The sequence below is a fragment of the Dendropsophus ebraccatus genome, chromosome 6 (assembly GCF_027789765.1).
Source record: "Dendropsophus ebraccatus isolate aDenEbr1 chromosome 6, aDenEbr1.pat, whole genome shotgun sequence".
Classification (NCBI taxonomy): Eukaryota; Metazoa; Chordata; class Amphibia; order Anura; family Hylidae; genus Dendropsophus; species Dendropsophus ebraccatus.
In genome coordinates, this window is record NC_091459.1 from 78,979,854 (window position 1) to 79,001,799 (window position 21,946).

The 21,946-nt window shown below is 44.3% G+C and overlaps 1 protein-coding gene across 4 annotated transcripts in view; it reads left to right on the plus strand.

Moving 5' to 3' along the window:
* The first annotated feature begins 6,508 nt into the window (after positions 1-6,508).
* GOLIM4 (golgi integral membrane protein 4) overlaps positions 6,509-21,946 on the plus strand; it is an 85,569-nt gene continuing 70,131 nt past the window's right edge. For all 4 annotated transcript variants that reach the window (XM_069975246.1, XM_069975250.1, XM_069975247.1 and 1 more), the window contains exon 1: positions 6,509-7,043. In XM_069975246.1, the coding sequence (XP_069831347.1) occupies positions 6,857-7,043 (187 nt within the window). In that variant the 5' untranslated portion in view covers positions 6,509-6,856. The remainder of the gene's footprint in view (positions 7,044-21,946) is intronic.

Sequence of the window (21,946 nt, forward strand, 5' to 3'; positions counted from 1 at the left end):
AAATTTTTGCATTTGTTTCCTTCCCACTTTCTAAAAGCCCTAACATTCCCATCTACAGGACCACATAAGGGCTTGTTTTTCAGGAATAATTGTACTTTGTGATGAATCTAACATACAATGTATAATGAAATCCTAAATCCTAAAAAAGCACAAATTTCAAGCGGGTTCCATTCTCACACAATGCACTTTATGGTAAAAGAAACATGTTATCTTTATTCTGTAGGTCTGTCCGAATACAAGGGTCCCCATGTTTACATAGTGTAGTGTACTGAAGTGGCTTGGCTTATATTGGTATCTGTTCTCCAGTTGTAATGTATTGCCATGTTGTATAAATTGCATTTACTTGTAAGGGCCCTATTACAAGGGATTTTTATTGTGCAAAATATCGTTATATCGTTTCAATTTAAACAATAATTGTTTTGTGTGAATGCAGGTAATGATCAAAAAATTGTTTGTGAGTCGTTGATCGCATCTTTTGAGCTGAACCTAAAACCATTGCTAATCTTTCGCTGTCATTCCACATTCAACACTCTTCATTTACTAATCGTTCAGTGTAATTCCGCATCATTCCCGTATTTGCTGGGTTCAGATGGAGTAAATAATAGTAGTAAAGTTAGTAACTAACAACTATCTTTCTGTGTAATATGGTGAACAATTTCTGGCAGCTCTTGTTTGCGATCAATTATCGTTAATCGCTAAAAATCTCTTATTCTCATAAGACCCTAAGGGCCAGTTCACACTGAGCAAGATCGCCGGAATTCTCGCCGTACTTAGTGTGCTGCTGTGAGTGAATGAGAGGGTGCGGGCTTGTCCGCTGACGCCGCTCTTCGCTCAAAGAACTAACATGTTAGTTCTTTAAGCGGAGAGGAGAGGGAGCGCGCCCTCTCATTCACTTACAGCAGCACACTGAGCACGGCGGGATTCCATGGCGGAGATCTTGCTCAGTGTGAACTGGCCCTAACGGTGTAGCTGACAATCTGAAGATGAGTTACAAACTGTCACACACCTAGCTGTTAGTGGCAGAACTGCCTCTAGTTGGGTGGGCGGTTTCAGTAAGGGACGGGGCTATAAGTAGTGAGTTGTCAGTTGCTCGCTAGCCTCTGTGGAGTTGGAGTCAGAGACATCTGCTTGTGTACTTAGTTAATACTGTAGGTCAGGGGAGTCCTTCACTGACAGGATTATATTAGGAAAGGTCAAGAAGAAAGGATAAGCTGAGAGCCTAGGCTTGAGGTTGGTCAACAAAAGGGATTGAAGGAGTCCCCACCTAAGCATCCCTACCATCCATACCATACCAGTCTATTTCTAGGATCCGTCCATATTGGCTTCAGGCCTAGCCTAGATATCCAGTAAAGCCTAAGGGTGAGTTTACATAGAGAGATTTATCTGGCAGATTATTAAAGCCAAAGTCAGGAACAGACTATAACCAGAGAACAGGTCATAAAGGAAAGACTGAGATTTCTCCTTTTTTCAAATCCATTCCTGGCTTTGGCTTCAAAAATCTGTCAGATAAATCTCCCTGTGTAAACACACCATAAGTCTCACTGCATAGTGAGACTTATATATACAGTTTACTTATGTCTCACTGTATCGTGGAGCTGAAAGACATCTTAGTGACCTCCATCACACAAGGTATAGTAACCCAACTGAGGCTATCAGCCATAACATCTCTATGACAGAACTGCACTGTATAACCTTGACAACTCCAGCCAGCTTTCAGTAAAGTTACCATTTTTCTCAAGTACTACTACACTCATCGTTGTCTGGTTTTCTTAAACTGCACCTCACTAACACCAAGGACGGCCCCTCTATAACCATACAATTGTATCAGGAAGTTAGCCCCCGGAGGAACTGCAAGAACCATCATCAACCACCTAGATACAGCCCCCTCACAATCTCTACGGCAGACCCCCCCGGAGTGAGAGCTCAGAAGACCTCTCTGTCATTTCCCCTTTTTAATCTAGTCTGCAGCCCGCAGACATTGATAATAGCTGGGAGATGCCATGTATAGAGAGAGCTCACATCGTGAGCCCTCTCTGTACCCCCTTACCAATGCTGTTACATATAAGGTACCTCATGGGGAAATAAAGGAGAAGTCTGGGCAAATCGATATTTTTTTGAACAAGTGTTGGGTAGGATAAGAGAAATTACACGCTCTTATGTCCCCCACTCCAGCGCTGGTGGCCGCATTCCAATTCTCCAGTCCCCACCCCTTCCTGGTCTGAGCAGTGACCTGGGTCGTGATGTGTGCAGTCTGCTCTGTAACAACTGGAGTGGATCCGCTGTATCACCACTAGCAATGACATAAGCCGCACCAGCGAGCCTAAGGGTCCGCTGGTCTTTACCAGTGCCCACAGCAAAGCAGGATGGACTTGCTGCGGCAGGCGACCCCCAGGCCGCTACCCCTAGCTTGGTTTGCTAGTGGCAGCGGCCAAGGTGCAGCTGGAGACTGGTAGGCAGACAGGCTGGAACATAGAAGGACTCATGGTTGGAACCAGGATAGCAGTCACAGAGAGAAACCACAGATAGTTGGAAGCAGGAACGGATGGAAGCACGGGAAGGAAGCATGGGAAGGAAGCACAGGCCACACACTTATGGGAAGCATGCAGAGGCTCCAACAGCAGAAAGCCAGGAGACCCTGCAATGTATAATGTGAAGCTTCTCTACAGCAGCCAAATAAAGGCATGCTGGCCCTTTATATTTAAGCAGGGTCAACAGGGAGCAGGAGGCGGAGCCGTGGCACAAGCCGGGAGCAGCTGCAGAACATGTGTGACCGCGCCCTGGGATGTCAGTGCGGGAGTGACAGCGTGGCCACAGAGAGAGGCATGTGCCGCTGCTGTAACACGCTTAGCCAGTCAGCGGCCATAGCAGGATCCTGCCTAAGCCGCTTACTGGCTAAGTGGACAGCACACGTCACTACCCGGGGCCAGCTCAGACCAGGAAGTAGCCAGGGAACCAAGGACCAAAGCAGTGGTACACAGCCACCAGTGCTGGAGCAGGGGAGGTAAGAACATGTTATATTTTATCATCCCCCTCCCCAGCAATTGTTAAATAAATTGATTTGCCTGGACTTCTCCTTTAAGGGGTTAAAATTTCCCTATTACGACAATATTGATTTAACATTTTGGACAATTCTGCTGACTATGATACCATTTATGTGTATTTTATCTTCTCCCATTTTTTCAAATAAAAATATGTAAAAGGGGGATGAGTTTAAATTTTACTAGGGAAGGTGTGTTCCTGGAAACTGATCACCACCCCTGCAGTCACCCTGCAGGGCTACTGATCATCATTGACAGGTTCTGTTCCTATCACTGACACACAGTGGCGTAGCTATTATGAGGGCAGGGCAGGCAGTTGCTATAGGGCTTCAGAGGGGCCCAGCCCCGCCTGGCCTGTCTCCCCTGTCTCCATTGTGCTACAGCACTGACAGCAACACACACTAACAGCTGAAGGGAGCCGTCTACAACCCCCTCTCAAGCACAGACTCAGGGCGTACTGCATCAGTGTCCCCCTCAGTGTCACTCAGCTTCCCTGGCATCCTGTATAATGGGGGTCACCCGGCTTCCTTGGCATCCTGTATAATGGGGGTCACTCAGCTTCCCTGGCATCCTGTATAATGGGGTCACTCAGCTTCCCTGGCATCCTGTATAATGGGGTCACTCAGCTTCCCTGGCATCCTGTATAATGGGGGTCACTCAGCTTCCTTGGCATCCTGTATAATGGGGGTCACTCAGCTTCCCTGGCATCCTGTATAATGGGGTCACTCAGCTTCCCTGGCATCCTGTATAATGGGGTCACTCAGCTTCCCTGGCATCCTGTATAATGGGGTCACTCAGCTTCCCTGGCATCCTGTATAATGGGGTCACTCAGCCTCCCTAGCATCCTGTATAATGGGGTCACTCAGCTTTCCTAGCATCCTGTATATTGGGGTCACTCAGCTTCCCTGGCATCCTGTATAATGGGGGTCACCCGGCTTCCCTGGCATCCTGTATAATGGGGTCACTCATCTTCCCAGCATCCTGTATAATGGGGTCACTCAGCTTCCCTGGCATCCTGTATAATGGGGTCATCCAGCTTCCCTGGCATCCTGTATAATGGGGTCACTCATCTTCCCAGCATCCTGTATAATGGGGGTCACTCAGCTTCCCTGGCATCCTGTATAATGGGGTCATCCAGCTTCCCTGGCATCCTGCATAATGGGGTCATCCAGCTTCCCTAGCATCCTATATAATGGGGGTCACTCAGCTTCCCTGGCATCCTGTATAACGGGGTCACCCAGCTTCCCTGGCATCCTGTATAATGGGGTCACTCATCTTCCCAGCATCCTGTATAATGGGGGTCACTCAGCTTCCCTGGCATCCACTATAATTGGGTCTCTCAGCTTCCCTCAGCGTCTTAAAGCAGCCCGCCTTAAAGCAGCCGCCCCAACCAGCATAGACTCCGAGCGGCCTGCTACCCCTCACCCCCACCCCAGGGCAAAGTGTCTCAGAGCTACCGAAGGGGGGACAGCACCATATCGCTGGGACAGGTGCGCATGTACACTTTTTTTGCTATAGGGCCCCATGAATCCTAGTTACGCCCCTGCTGACACACTTTCGCAAAACATCACAGCATTTATGGGGTTTATGATAACCATCAGCCTGATCACTGGTGTCTATCATTGACTGTAAACAAATGTGAATCTTTAGTTGTCACTACTATAGAACAAAGGTGCGCCACATTCTATAAAGGAACCCCATTTTATTATAATCAAGCTTGAAAAGGCTGGGAATAATCAGAAACTTCACATTGTGATGTGCATTAAAGGGAAAAATTATACTGAAACCTACGCCAGCTCTGAGCTGGCATAGGTTTTAAAATTTTCTCATGGACGAGCTCCATGCGATTGGGATTTATGTAGAAGCAATGCGCCTCTACATAAATACCTGAGCTCCGGAGGTGCGGGGACATTTGTAAGCCCGGCGTAAAAAACACCGGACTTCATAAATGTCCCCCCATGTGTGGTTGTGGTTTCGCCCACATGTGATGATATTGATTAGGACATGCACCCATGGAATCGCTTGAAGTGTGCAGCAGCGGGCAGAAGGTTTCAGTCAGTAAGGCCCCCTTCACACGTCCGGAAAAACCAACCGGATTTCCTATCAGGAAATCCGGACTGATTTCCGGACCCATAGACTTTAATTGGTCACGGGCACCCTTCCGGATTTTTCCGGAAGGGTGTCCGTTCCGGAAAATAGGTCCGGAAAAAATACGACATGTCCTATTTTTGTCCGGAATTCCGGCCCGGACGCCCCCATAGAAGCCTATGGGGGCGCCGGAATCACGGGCACTTTCCTGGTGTACATCAGAAAAGTGCCCGCGATTCCGGGTTACCGGCGCACCCCCCACCACCCGCATAACTCACTGCTGCCGTCCACTTCTGCTCCTCCGGCCTCCTGCTTCCTGGTGCCGCGCCCTCACCCAGCGGCTCCCCCCCCCCCAGACCTCAGAGTAGCGGCCTGCGCACGGACCGCTTACCCATCGGCACCCCCCCCCGGACCTCAGAGTAGCTGTGGCTATCCAGGTTGCAGAAGTACAACTCCCACCATGTCCTGCTGAGAGGCCATGATGGGAGTTGTACTTCTGCAGCCTGTGGCCATCCAGGTTGCAGAAGTACAACTCCCACCATGTCCTGCTGACAGGTCATGATGGGAGTTGTACTTCTGCAACCTGGATGGCCACAGGCTGCAGAAGTACAACTCCCATCATGACCTGTCAGCCGGGCATTATGGGAGTTGTAGTTCTGCAAGCTGTGACCATCCAGTTTGCAGAACTACATCTCCCTTTTTTTCTTCTGATCAGGAAATCCTGAAGGTTTTTCCTGATGGTAAAAACGGATTACTGTCAGGAAATCCTGATACTTTCCTGATGACATTTGTGGCCTCCTGATCAGGATTTCCTGACAGTAAAAACTGACACGGATGTGTGAAGGGGGCCTAAAAGAAAAAAAAATGTGCATGTGGCTATTGTCAAATGGCACAAATATTGACCTGTCTGAAGCATATAGGACTTTTATACAATTGGTGGGTCAGTATGTGACCTGTCAGCTGTTTTTGAGGGTTTTACTTCTTTGAACCATATACAAGTGGGCCATTTTAGTGCATGACAATAAAAGTTATATTTAAAGGGTGGATATTGGTTGGATTTAGGTGTTATTTTCATAATTCCCAAGCAAGAAATAGTGGCCATGGTTTTTGTTATTTCTAGGACAACAAAAAGCTAATATGCAGTACAGAAAGTATGTCTGAAGGAAATTTTCCAGTTCTTGAAAGTTTTTAACTACTAAAGTTCCTCCCCCACATTATACAGTACATGTAGTAACTACATGAATGTAATAAATAATTCCCTTGCTGCCATGTCTGTGCTTCATTCATTCCATCCTGTCTCTGAGAACACAGTGCACATCAGTGTGTTACATTGCAATAAAGCTATTGGGAAAAAAAAAAAAAAAAAAAAGCTGAGCAGTGGATAGTGCCGGAGGCCTGGGGCTCTCGGCTGTGCACATTGCTGGGATGTTTTCCTAGGAGCCAGCCTTCCTTTGTGTGCTGCTGCTGCTGCTGAGGGGCAGGAGGGAGAGAGAGAGAGAGAAAAAAGTCCAAGCAGCAGGGAGGCTGACTTGTCGCAGAGAGGTGCAGCCATAGGGGAGTAGCATGCTAATGCTCTGCTGCCAGCGCTGCATTCCCGGCCAAGTACTAGTGAAGTGAGCGAGGAAAGTTGTGGGACTGCCACATAGTGCGAGATGCCAGCCCTGCCAGCATCTGCCGCCTCACAGCAGTAGTCCAGGCGGGAGCTCGCCCCCAGCTGAGCCCATCAGAGTATGGGAAACGGTATGTGCTCCAGAAGGCAGAAGAGGATATTCCAGGCGCTCGCCTTCCTGGCTGTGGCCATTGCATTTGTCTATGGAGCTCTGGTGAACTATGAGTTACAGAAGCAGCTGAAGAAAGCCGAAGCCTTGGCCCTGAAGTACCAGCAGCACCAGGAGTCCCTGTCTGCACAGCTGCAAGGTATGTGTGAGGTGGGGGCATGCGCAGCCAGGGCTTGTGGAACTACAAGTCCCATCCATCCTGCACAGGCTGGTCAGTGCCCCTCTCCCAGTCTTGTCACTGCCAATGAATAGTAACATGCTGCTTCTTGTTACATTGCTGGGTGTCATATTGACCTCAGTGGTTACAACCATTGTTAGTACTTATGGACTGTTAATCTCCAGACACGTTTACAGGCGATACAGGAGCGCATTCTCCTTTTTCTTCTGTATATTGCTGGTCCTCCTGTATACTCATCCGCCTATCTGTAAGGAATGTCAGGGAGAGCGCCTACCTCCAAAGTAAACTTCTCTCTCTGCTGCTCCTCCTCTCCTTTAGGCGAATAGACGTGTACATATTCTAGAAAGCATCCAGGCCAGGAGCAGGCAGCGCAGGCGGTGGACGAGAGGGAACCTCATATAGGAGAGTATGACCAGTGACTAAATAACAATGCATCTAGATAGGTTTACATTAAACTGCTATACATAATAACCTTATATCAGGATGGAGAGGTCAGTTTATCAGGAAAGAACCAAGATCATTTATTAGAGCTTCTAAACCAAGAAACTATGTACCCATTTACATGGTTGGTTTGGAATATAGAGTGGCGTCAGAGTTCTAAATATTTCTTATAAGTCTTTTATTCTTACAATAAGAAATGAACAATCTTGCCAAAAGTTTGGGTTCTTAGGAAACATTTGAATCCTGCTTTTAGCAAGTTCACTCATCTCTACTTATAATGTTCTCGTTCATCCCAAAAGTCATGTTTTTGGTGTATTTTTGTTATTCTTGAGGGTTATGAGTGTAAGGCTGAGTTAAAGTGACTGTACCACCAGGCCCAGGCAGAAGCACTGGAGGCGGGCCGACCCACCCTTAGAGGGAAGAAACCCCAGCCTCTTTATGACGTGACTCCATTAGAATCAATGGAACCCTATCATAGAGGGGCTAGGGTTTCCTCCCACTAAGGGTGGTTTGGCCCGCCTCCAGTGCTTCAGCCTGGGCCTGGTGGTACAGTCACTTTAAGCTTTGGGTCTGGGTCCACATTAAAGCCTGTCACTGTCACTAAATATAACCCTTGACATGTCAAAAGTTGGTGGACAGAGATTAGGGATGAGCGAACCGGCCGAATTCGGGTTCGTATGAGCCTGAACTCTCGGCTTCTGACTCCCGCTGTCTGCCCGCTCCGTGGAGAGGGTTGATACAACCTTGAGGACCGCCTGGAAAACTGGGATACAGCTATAGCCATAGGCTGTATCCACCCTCTCCATGGAGCGGGCAGACAGCGGGAATCAGAAGCCGATAGTTCAGGTTCATACGAACCCGAACCTCGGCCGGGTCGCTCATTCCTAACAGAGATCAGTAGTCGGAAGCTACATAGCCCCATTGGCAGCAGGCTGCAATCCACTATAAGGATGTGATCACACGTACAAGATCTGAAGCAGATTTGATGGCGCAGATTTTAAGTGGCAGATTCAAAGCAAATCAAATCTGGGTCATGAAATCTGCTGCAGATTCTGTACGTGCGAACACACCCTAAAGGGGAGATTTATAAAACATTGTGTAAAAGAAACAGTGCCTATAACCATTAATTTTTACAAGGCCTTTGCAAAGATAAACACTATTACCACACTGTACAGGACCTGCTCTGACAATCTTTAAAGAGTCACTGTCGTATTTTTTTTTTTTTTTTGCAGAAATCAATAGTCCAGGCGATTTTTAAGAAACTTTGTAATTGGGTTTATTAGCCAAATATGCCATTATCTGCATTTAAAAAGCCTTTTCCCAGGTCCCCCCCCCCTCCCTCCTCTTTTCCATCCACTGCAAAAAATCAGGAAATTGTGACTTGTTGCATCAGACGTACCCAGTCTGCTCTAGGGAGAGGGGAGGAGGGAGTTAGCCAACAGCAGAAAGCAGATAACCGAGGATTACAGGCACAGAGCTGGGTGAACGCTGTAATTAGAGCTCAGAGAGGTCAGTGCTGACTGTCAGAGGAGATAAAGCGTGATGTATTTGTAGCTTAACTCTTTGTCCTGTTTTGGTCTTTTATTTAGCCCTCTCCATAGGAGAACAATGAAGACAGGGGGGAGAGCTTTAAACTGCTTTTTCATGATAAACATGCATTTTTCGGCTAATAAACCCAATTACAAAGTTTCTTAAAATCGCCTGGACTATTGATTTCTGCAAAAAAATTTCACGACAGTGACACTTTAATCATCACAATTATTACCTTGCCAAAGTTGCTCAGAACTTTAAAGGGAACCAATCAGCCAAACTGGGCTGATTTGGTTCCCTGTAGAACTGTATAAAGCTTCTGTGCAGCTCATGGCATGTAACGGCAGCAGAAGCAGCTTCATACACAAGAAAATGAAGTTTAATTCCTAATGCACGGCAAGTAGTCATCTGGGTGGCTCCCCGCCTGTGTCTAGTGACAGCTCTCTGAGCGTGCTCGGTGGGGATGATTGACAGAGGGAGGCAACAGTAACAGAACTCTCTGTCTGTCACTCGTCCTCGCCAAGCGAGCTGACAGGCAGAGAACGGAGCCGCCCAGATGACTACCTGCCGCATGCGGGGAATTAAACTTCATTTTCCACTTAACCCACCATTGCCTGGCTAGTATGTTACCTGACCCACTCCCACTTGTTTCTCATGCTCCAGGCTCCCTGGTGTCCCGATCAGCCAATAAGTGTGCAGTCCCCCCACAGCTACTGATTAGCTAAGTGAGAAGCCAGGGAGCCGAGAGCCTGAGAAGAAAGCAGAAGTGTGAACAGGTAATGTATAAACCAGGCAGTGGTGGGTTAAGTAGGGAGGGGCGCTACATACTCGCAGCAGAATGAAAAATCTGCTGCGAGTATGTAAACCCATAGGAATTCATAGGACACAAGATCGCAGCTTCGGAACCTATACATGTGAAGCTACCCTAAAGGGGCATTCTGGAGAATAAATTCTTCTATTTAAAAAATACTTCAATTTAAAAATAAAAAATTCAAGCCTTCCTATACTTGTCATCTGCTGTATGCCCTGCATGAAGTAGTGTGTTCTTTCCAGTCTGCCACAGTGCTCTCTGTCCGTTTCAGGAGCTGTCTAGAACAAGAGAAGTTTTCTATGGGATTTCCAACACCAGTTCATTAAAAAAAAAAAAGAAAAAGAAAAATCTCTTGAGTACCCCTTTAGGGTAGTTTCACACGTACCGACTCGCAGCGTTAATAACGCTGCGAGTCGGCTAGGTCCTGGCAGATCACTTTCACTACATACACGCAGCGGTCGTATGTAATTCTGCCGGCTCCTTAAAGTGTCACTGTCGTGAAATTTTTTTTTGCAGAAATCAATAGTCCAGGCGATTTTAAGAAACTTTGTAATTGGGTTTATTAGCCGAAAAATGCATTTTTATCATGAAAAAGCAGTTTGAAGCTCTCCCCCCTGTCTTCATTGTTCTCCTATGGAGAGAGCTAAAGAAAAGACCAAAACAGGACAACAAAGAGTTAATCTACAAATATCTCACCCGTTATCTTCTTGGACAGTCACCAGTGACCTGTCTGAGCTCGGATTACAGCTGTCACCCAGTTCCATGCCTGTAATCCTCTGTTATCTGCTTTCTGCTGCCGGCTAACTCCCTCCTTCCTCCTCCCCCCTCCCCTCTCCCTAGAGCAGACAGGGGACGTCTCCTGCAACAAGTCACAATTTTCAGATTTTTCAGAGTGGATGAAAAAGAGGAAGGAGGGGGGGACCTGGGAAAAGGCTTTTTACATGCAGATAATGGCAGATTTGGCTAATAAACCCAATTACAAAGTTTCTTAAAATCGCCTGGACTATTGATTTCTGCAAAAAAAAAAAAAAAAAACGACAGTGACTCTTTAACCACTTCAGCTGCCGCCCGGCTCCCGCTCTGTATACATTACCTGTCCTCGCTGCACGGGGTCAAGGCGTACTGCTCTGATTGGCCGGGCGGGAGAGCAGTACGCCGGGACCCGTGCAGCGAGTAGAGGTAATGTATACAGAACGGGAGCCGGGCGGCAGCTGATGGGGTTAAGCGGCCGGCAGAATTACATACACGCAGCGGTCGTTCAAACCGCTGCGTGTATGTAGTGAAAGTGATCTGCCAGGACCTAGCCGACTCGCAGCGGTATTAACGCTGCGAGTCGGTACGTGTGAAGCTACCTTTAATGTTCCTATACATTTTATACTTCTGTTAGCTGAAACTGCAGGTCACTGCAGGTTCAGCCATCAGTATAAAGTGTATGGAGGTCTGCTGAGGCTCCATCGACAAATGATGGAGAAAGGGATTCAAGTGTGATGGAATTTCACCACCCAACCCCTTTGTTCTTGGAGAGATTAGCTGCCGCCAGAGCTGTCTGCAGCCTATCCCTCCCCATAGAGAACATGGGGACGTTCAGCCATGCTCATGTGCATGGGGAGGACAGGAGAGATAACTGTCAGATAAACAGTTGTTATTAAAGGTGTATGGCCTATTACACAAATCGAATATCGACCGTATTTGGCCGATTACTGGCCGTAATGGCCAATAATAGTTTGGTGTAACAGCTATGTAAAAGACCATGATCAGCCAACAAGCACAATGTTTGTTGATCGTGGTCTTTAAACATTTTGAAAAATCCAATCATGTCAGTGATGGTCTGCTGCACGTCGCTCTATGTAATAGGAGTTACGGCAGCAGACCGCTGCTGACTTCGATGGGCAGCCAGACCATCTAAGGATTGTCTGGGCAGCCTCTCCCGCTGTTCCCCGCTCGCTGTAATAGCGCAGGTAGCGAGCAGGGAACAAAGGGGAAATTGATTATTCCCTCATTATTGTGTCGGATAATACTGCCTTTACTCTTGCCCATTTTTCTTTTTGCCAACACAAATTAAGAATAAGTAGTTCACACGGTGCCTTATATTACTCCCCAGGCTTCAGTTTTACGACCGTCTGTGTCTTTTCTTTATAATCTCACTGTCACCATAGAAAACTTTTGACATGTCATAGAAACGTCAAAAGTTTTGATTGGTCCAGGTCTGAGTGTGCAGACCCGTACTGATCATCAGAACGTGCTGGGAGAAGACTGCGCTGCAGCACGTCCACTCTCCACTCTGTCAGCATAATCAGACAGGCTCCATAGACTTACATTATAAGCCTGACTGATCACGTGACACAGCGCCGGGAGAGGACCGCGCTTAGCTTGGCTTATTCTCTCGATCGGTATGGGTCTAAACACTCACCTGCACCAATAAAAACTTTTGACATGTCTCTGTGACATCAAAAGTTTTTTTTATAGTATCGGTGAAACTTTAATAGAAAGCTGATCATTCCCTATACCGTCGCAGAGTGGAAAAATTACACTTTATTACTTTTTTTCTTTTGTGCAACTTTTGTTTTTAAGCAAATAAAATATTAAAAATATCAATATGGAGCTTGCCAATGCAAGTACTGTATGGCATTATTATTTTGGTATTGTATGGCTAAATGTTTCACAGGTTGGCAGTGCAAGGCATGGCGGTATTATGTTCTGTTTTCTATTTTCCCCATACAGCTAATAGTAGTTTGCTGTGCCCTAATATTTTTCCAATGTACTTTCAAATTAAACATTATCAGTGATAAATGTTCTGACAGCTATGATTGATTTTATTGTTTTGACAATCTTATACTCAAATGGGGTAGATTTATCAAGTGGTCTTATAGCAGGCCTTTCTTTGTTGCCCATAGTATCAAACATGGTGTAAAGTGAAACTGGCTCAGTTGCCCCCGGCAACCAATCAGATTCCACCTTTCATTTTCCAAAGAGTCTGTGAGGAATGAAAAGTGGAATCTGATTGGTTGCTAGGGGCAACTGAGACAGTTTCACTTTAAACACCATGTTTGACAAATCTTTCCCCATGTTACTATTAGACAGCCTGATAAATCTCCCCCAAAACCTTTTTGAAATAGTTTGCTTTTTTCTACACCTCTTTATTAATACGTGAGTATTTGAGCAGTCCTTCTTTATGCACTAAAAGAATACACCCTATATAGTACAGCCATGTAAAAAAAACAGTAGCTTGTTGTCTGTAACAACCAATCAGACTTCTCCTCAAACCCCCCCCCCCCATTTTATTGGGGGGGGGGGGCAATTGAATGCTGAACTCTGATCAGATTGTTTTTCTCCATTCACCATTTAATGCATTTTCTACATTTCCTTGTACACTACATAAAAAGAACACTTGTCACAGGAATCCTAGGATAATGGCACCTTTTAGAGCAGGGAGCACAAGGGTTATTTGTAGCTGACAAAAAGAGGAGCAATAGACAGCCATAGGAAAATTGTACACAGTGCTACCTATTTTCATCATCTTACTAGAAGTCTGTGTATTTTAACCTGACTAATGTTCATGTAACCTCTTCTTGTATGTAGTCTATCACAAGACTCCTTCAAGTACACCCATATATATATATAATATGTGTGTATATACACACACACACACACTCCACTGGTAGGAACAGCGGGATCTCCACGTGGACGCACAGTCCCCTTGCAGGTCGGCCCACACCTGATTCACGATCCAAAAAGAGCAGAGGTTGGAGATAGCATCCGTGCGGTGAACAAAGGTGATGCATTACTTTATTTAGCCATATGCATATAAAAAGATGACGTTTTGGCTCTAAGAGCCGAAAACGTCGTCTTTTTATATGCATATGGCTAAATAAAGTAATCCCTTTTTTCACCGCACGGATGCTGTCTCCAACCTGTGCTCTTTTTGGATCGTGAATCAGGTGTGGGCCGACCTGCAAGGGGACTGTGCGTCCACGTGGAGATGCCGCTGTTCCTACCAGTGGAGTGTGTGTGTGTGTGTGTGTGTGTGTGTATATATACACATATTATATATATATATGGGTGTACTTGAAGGAGTCTTGTGATAGACTACATACAAGAAGAGGTTACCTATTTTTTTTATCAAGACGTCAAGTATGTTATGGCATTATTAAAGTCGTATAGAGAAACTAAAACATGCTGCATTTTGGGAAGAAACAACAAAAATATAACTTTGTAATATACGTTTCAATTTTTTTTTTACATTTTCTGTGTTAAAATTAACCTTAAAGGGGTTGGCCACTTTATAGTTAAATTGCTCATTGTACAGTATTAGTAAGTGTACTCACTGTATATACTGACAGCAGCTCCCTGTGTGCCTCATAGAGCTAATATCAGGCTCCCTTCCTCCAGGCTGGGCTGCCCTGCTCTGTGGTGTTTTGGTCCATAAGATTGCTTACATGGAGAAACATGTGACCAAGCCACGCCCCCTAGTGTCCACCCCACCACTGAGCCTGTATATGTCTATGGAGGACACAGGGGACAGGGCCTGGTCACATGCTCCTCCATGTCAGCCATTTTATGGACTGAAACAAAACAGAGCAGGGCAGCCCAGCCTGGAGGAGGGGAGCCTGATTTTATCTCTATGAGGTACACAGGGAGCTGCTGTCTGTATATACAGTGAATACACTTACTAATACTTTGTACTGACCTATTTTACTATATAGTGGCCAACCCCTTTAAGCACGTGATCAGTAGGTGTCTCCCTTTTTCTTAAACTGCAGTCCATGCTTTCTATATGTTTTTTCTGTAAAAAAAAAAAACCCACAAAACAGGAAGTGACCTCATCAGTTCTTTCCACAGTAGTTTCAGGTGCATTACTATCAGTAGCTTGGTGGCTCAGTGGTCAGTACTGTAGTCTTGTGGTTCTTGATTTTTTAATGTGCTAGGCAGCTAATATATAAAGTTATATGCTTATAAAAGGATGTGGGAGTGATATATAATCTGTGCCATGTGTGTTGCAGTTACTATGGAGCTTTGCTTACTGCAGTCTGCCCATACTAGGCATGCTGTGAGGGCAGAATACATCACTTCCTGTACACACCCACACAGTTTAGGAGATGACATGTCAAAAGTTACTTTTAGAGTCAGTTCACATGGTGTAAAACTGGCAAAAATTCGCGAAGGGAAATCCCGCCAGCCTCTGTGTCATACAGGCAGTCTATGGGAGGGCTCATGCGCTTCCTCTATCCATGCCTCTCCGCTCGGAAGAATTGACATATCAATTCTTCCGAGCAGAGATGCACGGAGAGAGGAGGTGAGCAAGCCCTCCCATAGACGGTATAACACAGAGGCTGGTGGGATTCGCCGCAAAATTCCGTCAGTTTTATTCTGTATGAACAGGCCCTTAATGACAGTGACTCTAACTATAGTTGACGCCAACTAGCAGCACCCAATCTTGACCATTTACTTCTTTAGTGCCAATAACTGTAGCATATTCTATGTGGTAAGACACAGGGGAGCTCCCCTCTTTACCACTCCCCCTGCTCCCATGATGTGATCTCAGGGTGCACTAGGAGGGCTGTTAAAAGAAGAGCGCTGTTTTGTTCAAATAAACAAGTAATCAGTAGTTCAGGTTTAGAGATGAACGAACCTCAAGCATGCTCAAATCCATCCGAACCCGATCGTTCGGCATTTGATTAGCTGGGGCTGCTGAAGTCGGATAAAGCCCTAAGCCTATTTGGAAAACATGGATATAGTCATTGGCTGTATCTATGTTTTCCAGACAACCTTAGAGCTTTATCCAACTTCAGCAGCCCCAGCTAATCAAATGCCGAACGATCGGGTTCGGATGGATTTGAGCATGCTTGAGGTTCGCTCATCTCTATTCAGGTTCCTTAGAGAGGTTAAAAAGATATGGGGCAGAGGGGGGTTTAAATGGGTATTTCCATCACCTAAACTTGAAATAGAGGATGGAGAATGCAAAAGAAAGCATTAGCGGAGTTGCTTTCTTTTGAAGTTTGGCCCCTTTCTCTTGCTGTACTGTAGACAGTGGTTGCCAAGGTTCCTGACCACTAAAGCTTATGGCTGTATTCATGTTTTCCTGGCAGTTCTTGGGCTGCATCCACCTTCTCCAGGCAGCGGGATTCTAATGCAGATTGTTCGGGTTTTTGTGAACCCACACTTTTTTCAAGTTTGCTCATCTCTATTCCCCCCCATGCCAAACCAGGTAGTGAGATTAGGGCACAGAGGTGCAAAGCTGGAAAGGGGGAGATAAAAAAAAAAACAAAAAAAAAAACTTTAATACAAAATACCCAAAGTGATAATACCCAAAGCCCCAAAACAAAGGTGTAATTGGAGAGTTTTTTCCACTCTCCACCCTATGATGATACAGCTCACAAAAAAGACAAGGGAATATAAGAAAGTTACCACTCTGGAATGAGGTTAAGGTCAACTGTATTAAATTTCTTCAGCTTTTGTATGGTATATAAATGTCTTTCAGTGAGTTATGTTTGTGAGTAAAGTCTGGTTTTTGTCCTTTTGTACCTTTCATATGGAACCAGTTTGCCCAGAGTTTCTAAGTTATCTGTAAATGGTCATAAAAAAATAAAAACATATGACTTATATTAGAAAATCGGTAAAACTTGTGATTGCTAACATACTTTATTGCAGAAAATGTTAGAGTTTTAGTAATAAAATGTTAAGCATGTAGGAATGAGAAGCCATGTCATTTGGAATGCCGGCAGAAAGTGACAGAGTCATGACAAATTCTTGCAGCGCTTCCCCAGATGGACTGTCTTATTTTACAGCCAGAGCTCCGAGCTCCATCATGGACTCTTGTGCTCATCATGAGTAGTATTTATGAGCTGGCCTACCCCTTCTGTACCAGGGTATTTCCTTTTAATTTTCTTGTCTAGTTCAATATTTAGCATGTGGGCTTAACAGCTGTAGCACATCCAGATGTTACCTTTTTATAATACAAAAGGCTTTATATATAATCTTTTCTTATTATTTTATGTTATATTTTAACCTATTTATAGTTTTTCTTAGTTTTATTATTCATACATACATATATTTACACTAAGTAAGTGATTTAAAGTTATACTGGGTCTGGGGTAAAAAAAAAAGAACCAGCAGCTGTACAACAAATCGCAGCTTCACATATATGTTATGGGGTGGAGGCACGGAGACTTCACTTCCATTTCTTAGGATTTTCTATATCCAGGCTTAAATTATTCTAAGGAAAAAACTTACTGCTGCCTGAATCCTGTATAATTATGCAGTAAGGGAATGTGTCTGGTTTACGGTGTCCCGTTTTATGCCTTCTCAACCACAAAGCCCCAAACACAAATACGTCTTTGTTTCTTTTGTACTGTACATATTGACATTGCAGTGCGTATAGCGAACCAGCACACATGTATGAATAAAGGAAAGTTAAGAAGGTTAAACAAACCAAAAGAGTCAACATTAACATATCCATGCTAACACTTGTGAATATTGCCCCTATATCTGCGGGTATACTGTACTTTTTACTTCCTTGGCTGAAAAGTTACTTCACACCTTGCTGACATCTTTATCTGTTCCTCCATCTGTACTAGGGAAACATAAGATAAGCTTGATTATATAAAAGCAATAACAAGGAGCCACATCCTTTTAAATAGACCTGTGGCTTTGTCCAGGTTTTCCGGGACTCCCTAGGGCGACATCAAATTTCTTCACTTGCAGGGAATCAAATGGCAATAGTTTAGAGAACATTGCCAACCCTGAACTGTTTGATAGGTCCGCTCTACACTAGTTATAAGCATTTCTTAGGGTTTATACATAATAAAACACTAAATACTGATACTTATAGCTAAATGTAGCAATATACACACTACAACTTGTATTGTATCCCTTATACAACCTGTTTTGTACTGTATCTGTTAAGAGTTTTACAAACTTCTCCAATTCCCCACCCCCCTTTTTTCTTTTGTTGCCCTATGACGGCACCCCTGGATAGGACCACCTCCTACTCCCATTGGACAGAAAACAGGACCCACTGGACCATAAAAGAAGCAAACACACGACCAGCACCAGTTACTGTTTCCTGTCCCATGGGAGCAGGATGAGGTTACAAGGCTCTTGGACCTAAGAAGAGGGGGCTTGGGATCACCGGTGCAGGATTATTCACCGGCTTCCCGGACGACATAAGTCTCACCCGAGCCGTTCGTCCAGTCTGGTCCCTGCCCGGGCACCTCCGGTACGGGTCCCCGCTGCTCCTCTGGCCCCTCTGAGCTCCGGTGGCGTCCTCCTCTCCTCCTCTTCCCCCGGCTGAAGTGTGCACGCTCGCAGGGGAGGAGGGGGGGGGGCTGCCTTTTTTTACAGGCATGTCTTTTAACTGAAAAATTTGTATGTGATGTAACATATTTAGCTTTCCCTACATGATAATCATTTGGTTTTCTTTATGTTGCACTTACTATTATTGTTTATTTTGTATTATTCCCATATGTACGAAAACGAACGCCTGTACTATCGTATTGTAAAATCTTTAATAAAATATCTTTAAAAAAAAAAAAAAAAACTCTCCTGCTCTCCAGTCACAACCACTTCCTGCAGAACATACAGCGGCTGATAAGTACTGGAAAGATTGGAAGATTTTTTATTAGAATTCTCTGGCACTTTTTGGCATCAGTTGAGTTAAAGGAACATTTTTTGGGTGAACAAACCCTTTAAGTGTATGTGTGATAAAATGTATTTACTGTTTGTACTATTACGGATCAGTTATTAATTGAGTAATACATCTTTCCTTGTATTATTATCCTATTATCTATGTTTAGAAATCAAGTGAAGATGTACATGTTTATTTCAAAAGCTTTCTTTCTTCATTTCCCCACCCCTTATGTTACGTTGGATACGATTTTTTACCAGCAAGCCTAGTTGTGGAACCATTTTAGCTTTGATAAACCAGACAATGTTTTCTATATATAACTAAGTGGGCAGATAGCTTTTGCTGTCTTATTGTGCAGGGCCTAGGTTTTGACTGACCTTGCCAAAATGCCAGTCACAATACTTATGATGATAAATGAGTGGACCTTCTTGTAACTTAGAAATTCTTCAAGTGTAACTATTATTTGTAAAAACTTCTGACATGTCATAGTGACATGTCACAAGTGCGTATCGGTGGGGGTACAGGTGCTTGTATTTGGGGGGAAAGGACAACGGGGCATAAGTGGACCAGGCCTGTACACTGTTCATAGCACCAGGACCTGTTGCTGCCACAGCAACCAGACACTTCACTGCAACAGTATATACAGGATCTGTGCTGTGTATACTGTGGAAGTCTCCTCTATGGACACAGTTGTGGGGATGGTTATATACCTTTTAAAAAAAAAAAAGACTTCCACTGGTTCCATTATAAAATATATGCATGTAAAGTGTTACTGTCATTTTAAAAAAAATATTAAACATGTCATGCAGAGGCCCTGTCGATCTCAATATAGCCAGGAGAAACGCGTCTCTTCCTTGCTTGGCACTTAGACCTTCTCGTTGCAGAAACGCTGAGCCGAGTAGCTATATCTGGAAGACTGGTAGAGGGCTCAGAAGTTATCGGTGTTCTAGCATACAATGTAGCATCTTTTTGGCTTTCCTGGATCCTCCTTATCGCTGATAAGGGCAGGCTCTGAGCAGAATGGGTCTCCTTTCCCTTTGGCAGTCCCCCCAGCATAAAATGTAGCATACAAAGTAGTGACGATATATACTGAGTTACATCTATAGTGTGTTCAGCCTTAGAAACCAAACAAAATATAACAAGCAGGACAGAAATCTATCTGCATTGCCTGCTGTGTTGTGAAGGAACTACAATGAGATCCAGCTGTGAGCGTAGTGACTAGCACTCATTAGCTCATTTGTTGGACGTGCACACGGCTATACTCAGTAAACACTACATAGTGACACACTATAAGCAAATAACTGTTTTGTACAGAGCAGGAAGTCTCAGCCTTCTTTTAGGCCTACTGGCAAGAATGTCAAAACTACAAGATTTCAAGGGAGGTGACAATATCACTTTAAGTCTAGCAATAGGATCAGATGCTACCTTGTCTATAAACGTCTGTTATTCCTGCAGGTTTTTTTTTCTTTTTTGAAGTGTGATTACAGTTTTATTTGTTGATGGTTACAAAGAGCTGCAGAATGTTGTGGCTATATTAATTAAAGGTTATTATTACCATTAACCAGATGATTGTGGGTGAAGGTCTATCTCCTAGATGCCATTGTCCATAAGTGCTTGTATCCGACTATTGGCTTTACATCAACAGATTTGCTGGCCGTGAGCAGTCGCAAACAAGTGTCCATTAGCGAGATCGGCGATCGTTTGCAGTGCTTTTATACAGCACGACAAATCAAGTGGCTGGACTGCACGAACGATCCATTTGTTTGCGCAGCTATGGAAACTGACAGCACGGATATACATATATCTTTGCTGTCAGTTTACAGATCACACAGCAGTACATGCTGCTGTGATCCGGCATCCTTTTTTCCAGCTCTCCCGTCCAGCTGCTGTGTCTTCAGGTTATTCTTTCTGAAGAAGGCGACAGTCTGAAGATACAGCTGCTGGACAGGAGAGTTGGAAAACGGGATGCCGGATCACACTGCCGGATCTGGTGTTTTCCCCGTCCTCAGCTGATTACTGTCACTTTTACATGGGCCGATTATTGGCTGCATTTGTGAGTTGTGAGAAGGGGAAATAGTTAATAACATCTATCACTGTATTTGTCGGGCACTGTATATAGTTTGTATGTGACAGAATGTGAGCTAGGCAGCATTGTGCAATAATGTTAGGTCTGTTTTACCACATGTGTCTTCGCTTATGAGCCTATGGCTGGAAACCTATATGCACATCACTGACATTTATACAGCTGAAATAAATGTGATGTTGTAAGAAGCTACAGTACTACATTAGCTTGCAGTTTCTGCAAGGAGGATCATACCCCCCTTCCCCCCTTTCTGAAAGCTACATCAATACTGCTCTGTACTGAGAGGCAAGAACCCCTAAATGGCGGTTGAAAGTTGGCTAAAATCCCTAGTTGTGTTTTTAAGGGAACCAATCATATGGCAGCTCGCGGAGCATATCAGCTGTGGCTGCAGCAGTAGCTTTACAAAGGGGAAAAAGCTACTGCTGCAGACGCGGCCGGTATCCTCCGCGAGCTGCACAGTAGATCTATACTGTGCTGCTGGGAACAATATCAGCACAATCGTGCCAATGATTTTCTTCAATAGGCCCGACATTGACTAAAGGAATCTACCTCAAATAGGTGTCTCAAAGCTACAGTATGTTCCCACACAGTCAGTGTGTCAGTCATTCATTATTTACCCATTATCCCAAGTCTGTAGCTCATAATATGCTGATGGGCTGACAGATTCCCTTTAAAGAGGTCATTACATAATTATTCTTAATGACAGAGAAAAACAACTTTTTAAAATGGTGGATTTGTTTCATACCAAATCCTTAAAAATATCTCCTATAATGTACTAATTGCAGATTCTTCCATGTAAACATGTTTAATTTGTTAATCTTACATTTGCCTGTCACACCCGCTATCTAATTGCACTTAGAATTCCTTTTAATGGAAATTCTGAATTTTCCTATATATGTAAAAATAGCCACATAAAAAAGACTGCTGTTTACAGGTTTCACTGCAGTAAACACACCACAGCAGATACACCCAGATGTGGGGATTTCTGTAAGCTATAACTCCATTTCTCATAGCTACAGATGCAAAAAAGTTAAGCTTGTACCTGTATTTTTGTATTGATTACTAATAAAATGTAGACACTAAGGTTCGTACAATGTAAAAATTGGTGCAAATAACAGCCGTTATTAATATTCAAGTCCGTTAATAGCTGCCATTGTTTTGCAACAATGGCCGTTATTTGTACATTGTGTTAACATAGGCGCATACTAATACAGTGGCACCTCTGTTCTTGAACTTAAAGGAAAAGTCCAACCAAAATAATTTTTTGTTATGTTATTACTTATGGAAAGTTATACAAATTTCTAATGTACATTATGGGAAATGCACATATAGGGCTATTTCCCTTAATTTAGTAGATCATGGAGTGTTAGGCTGCA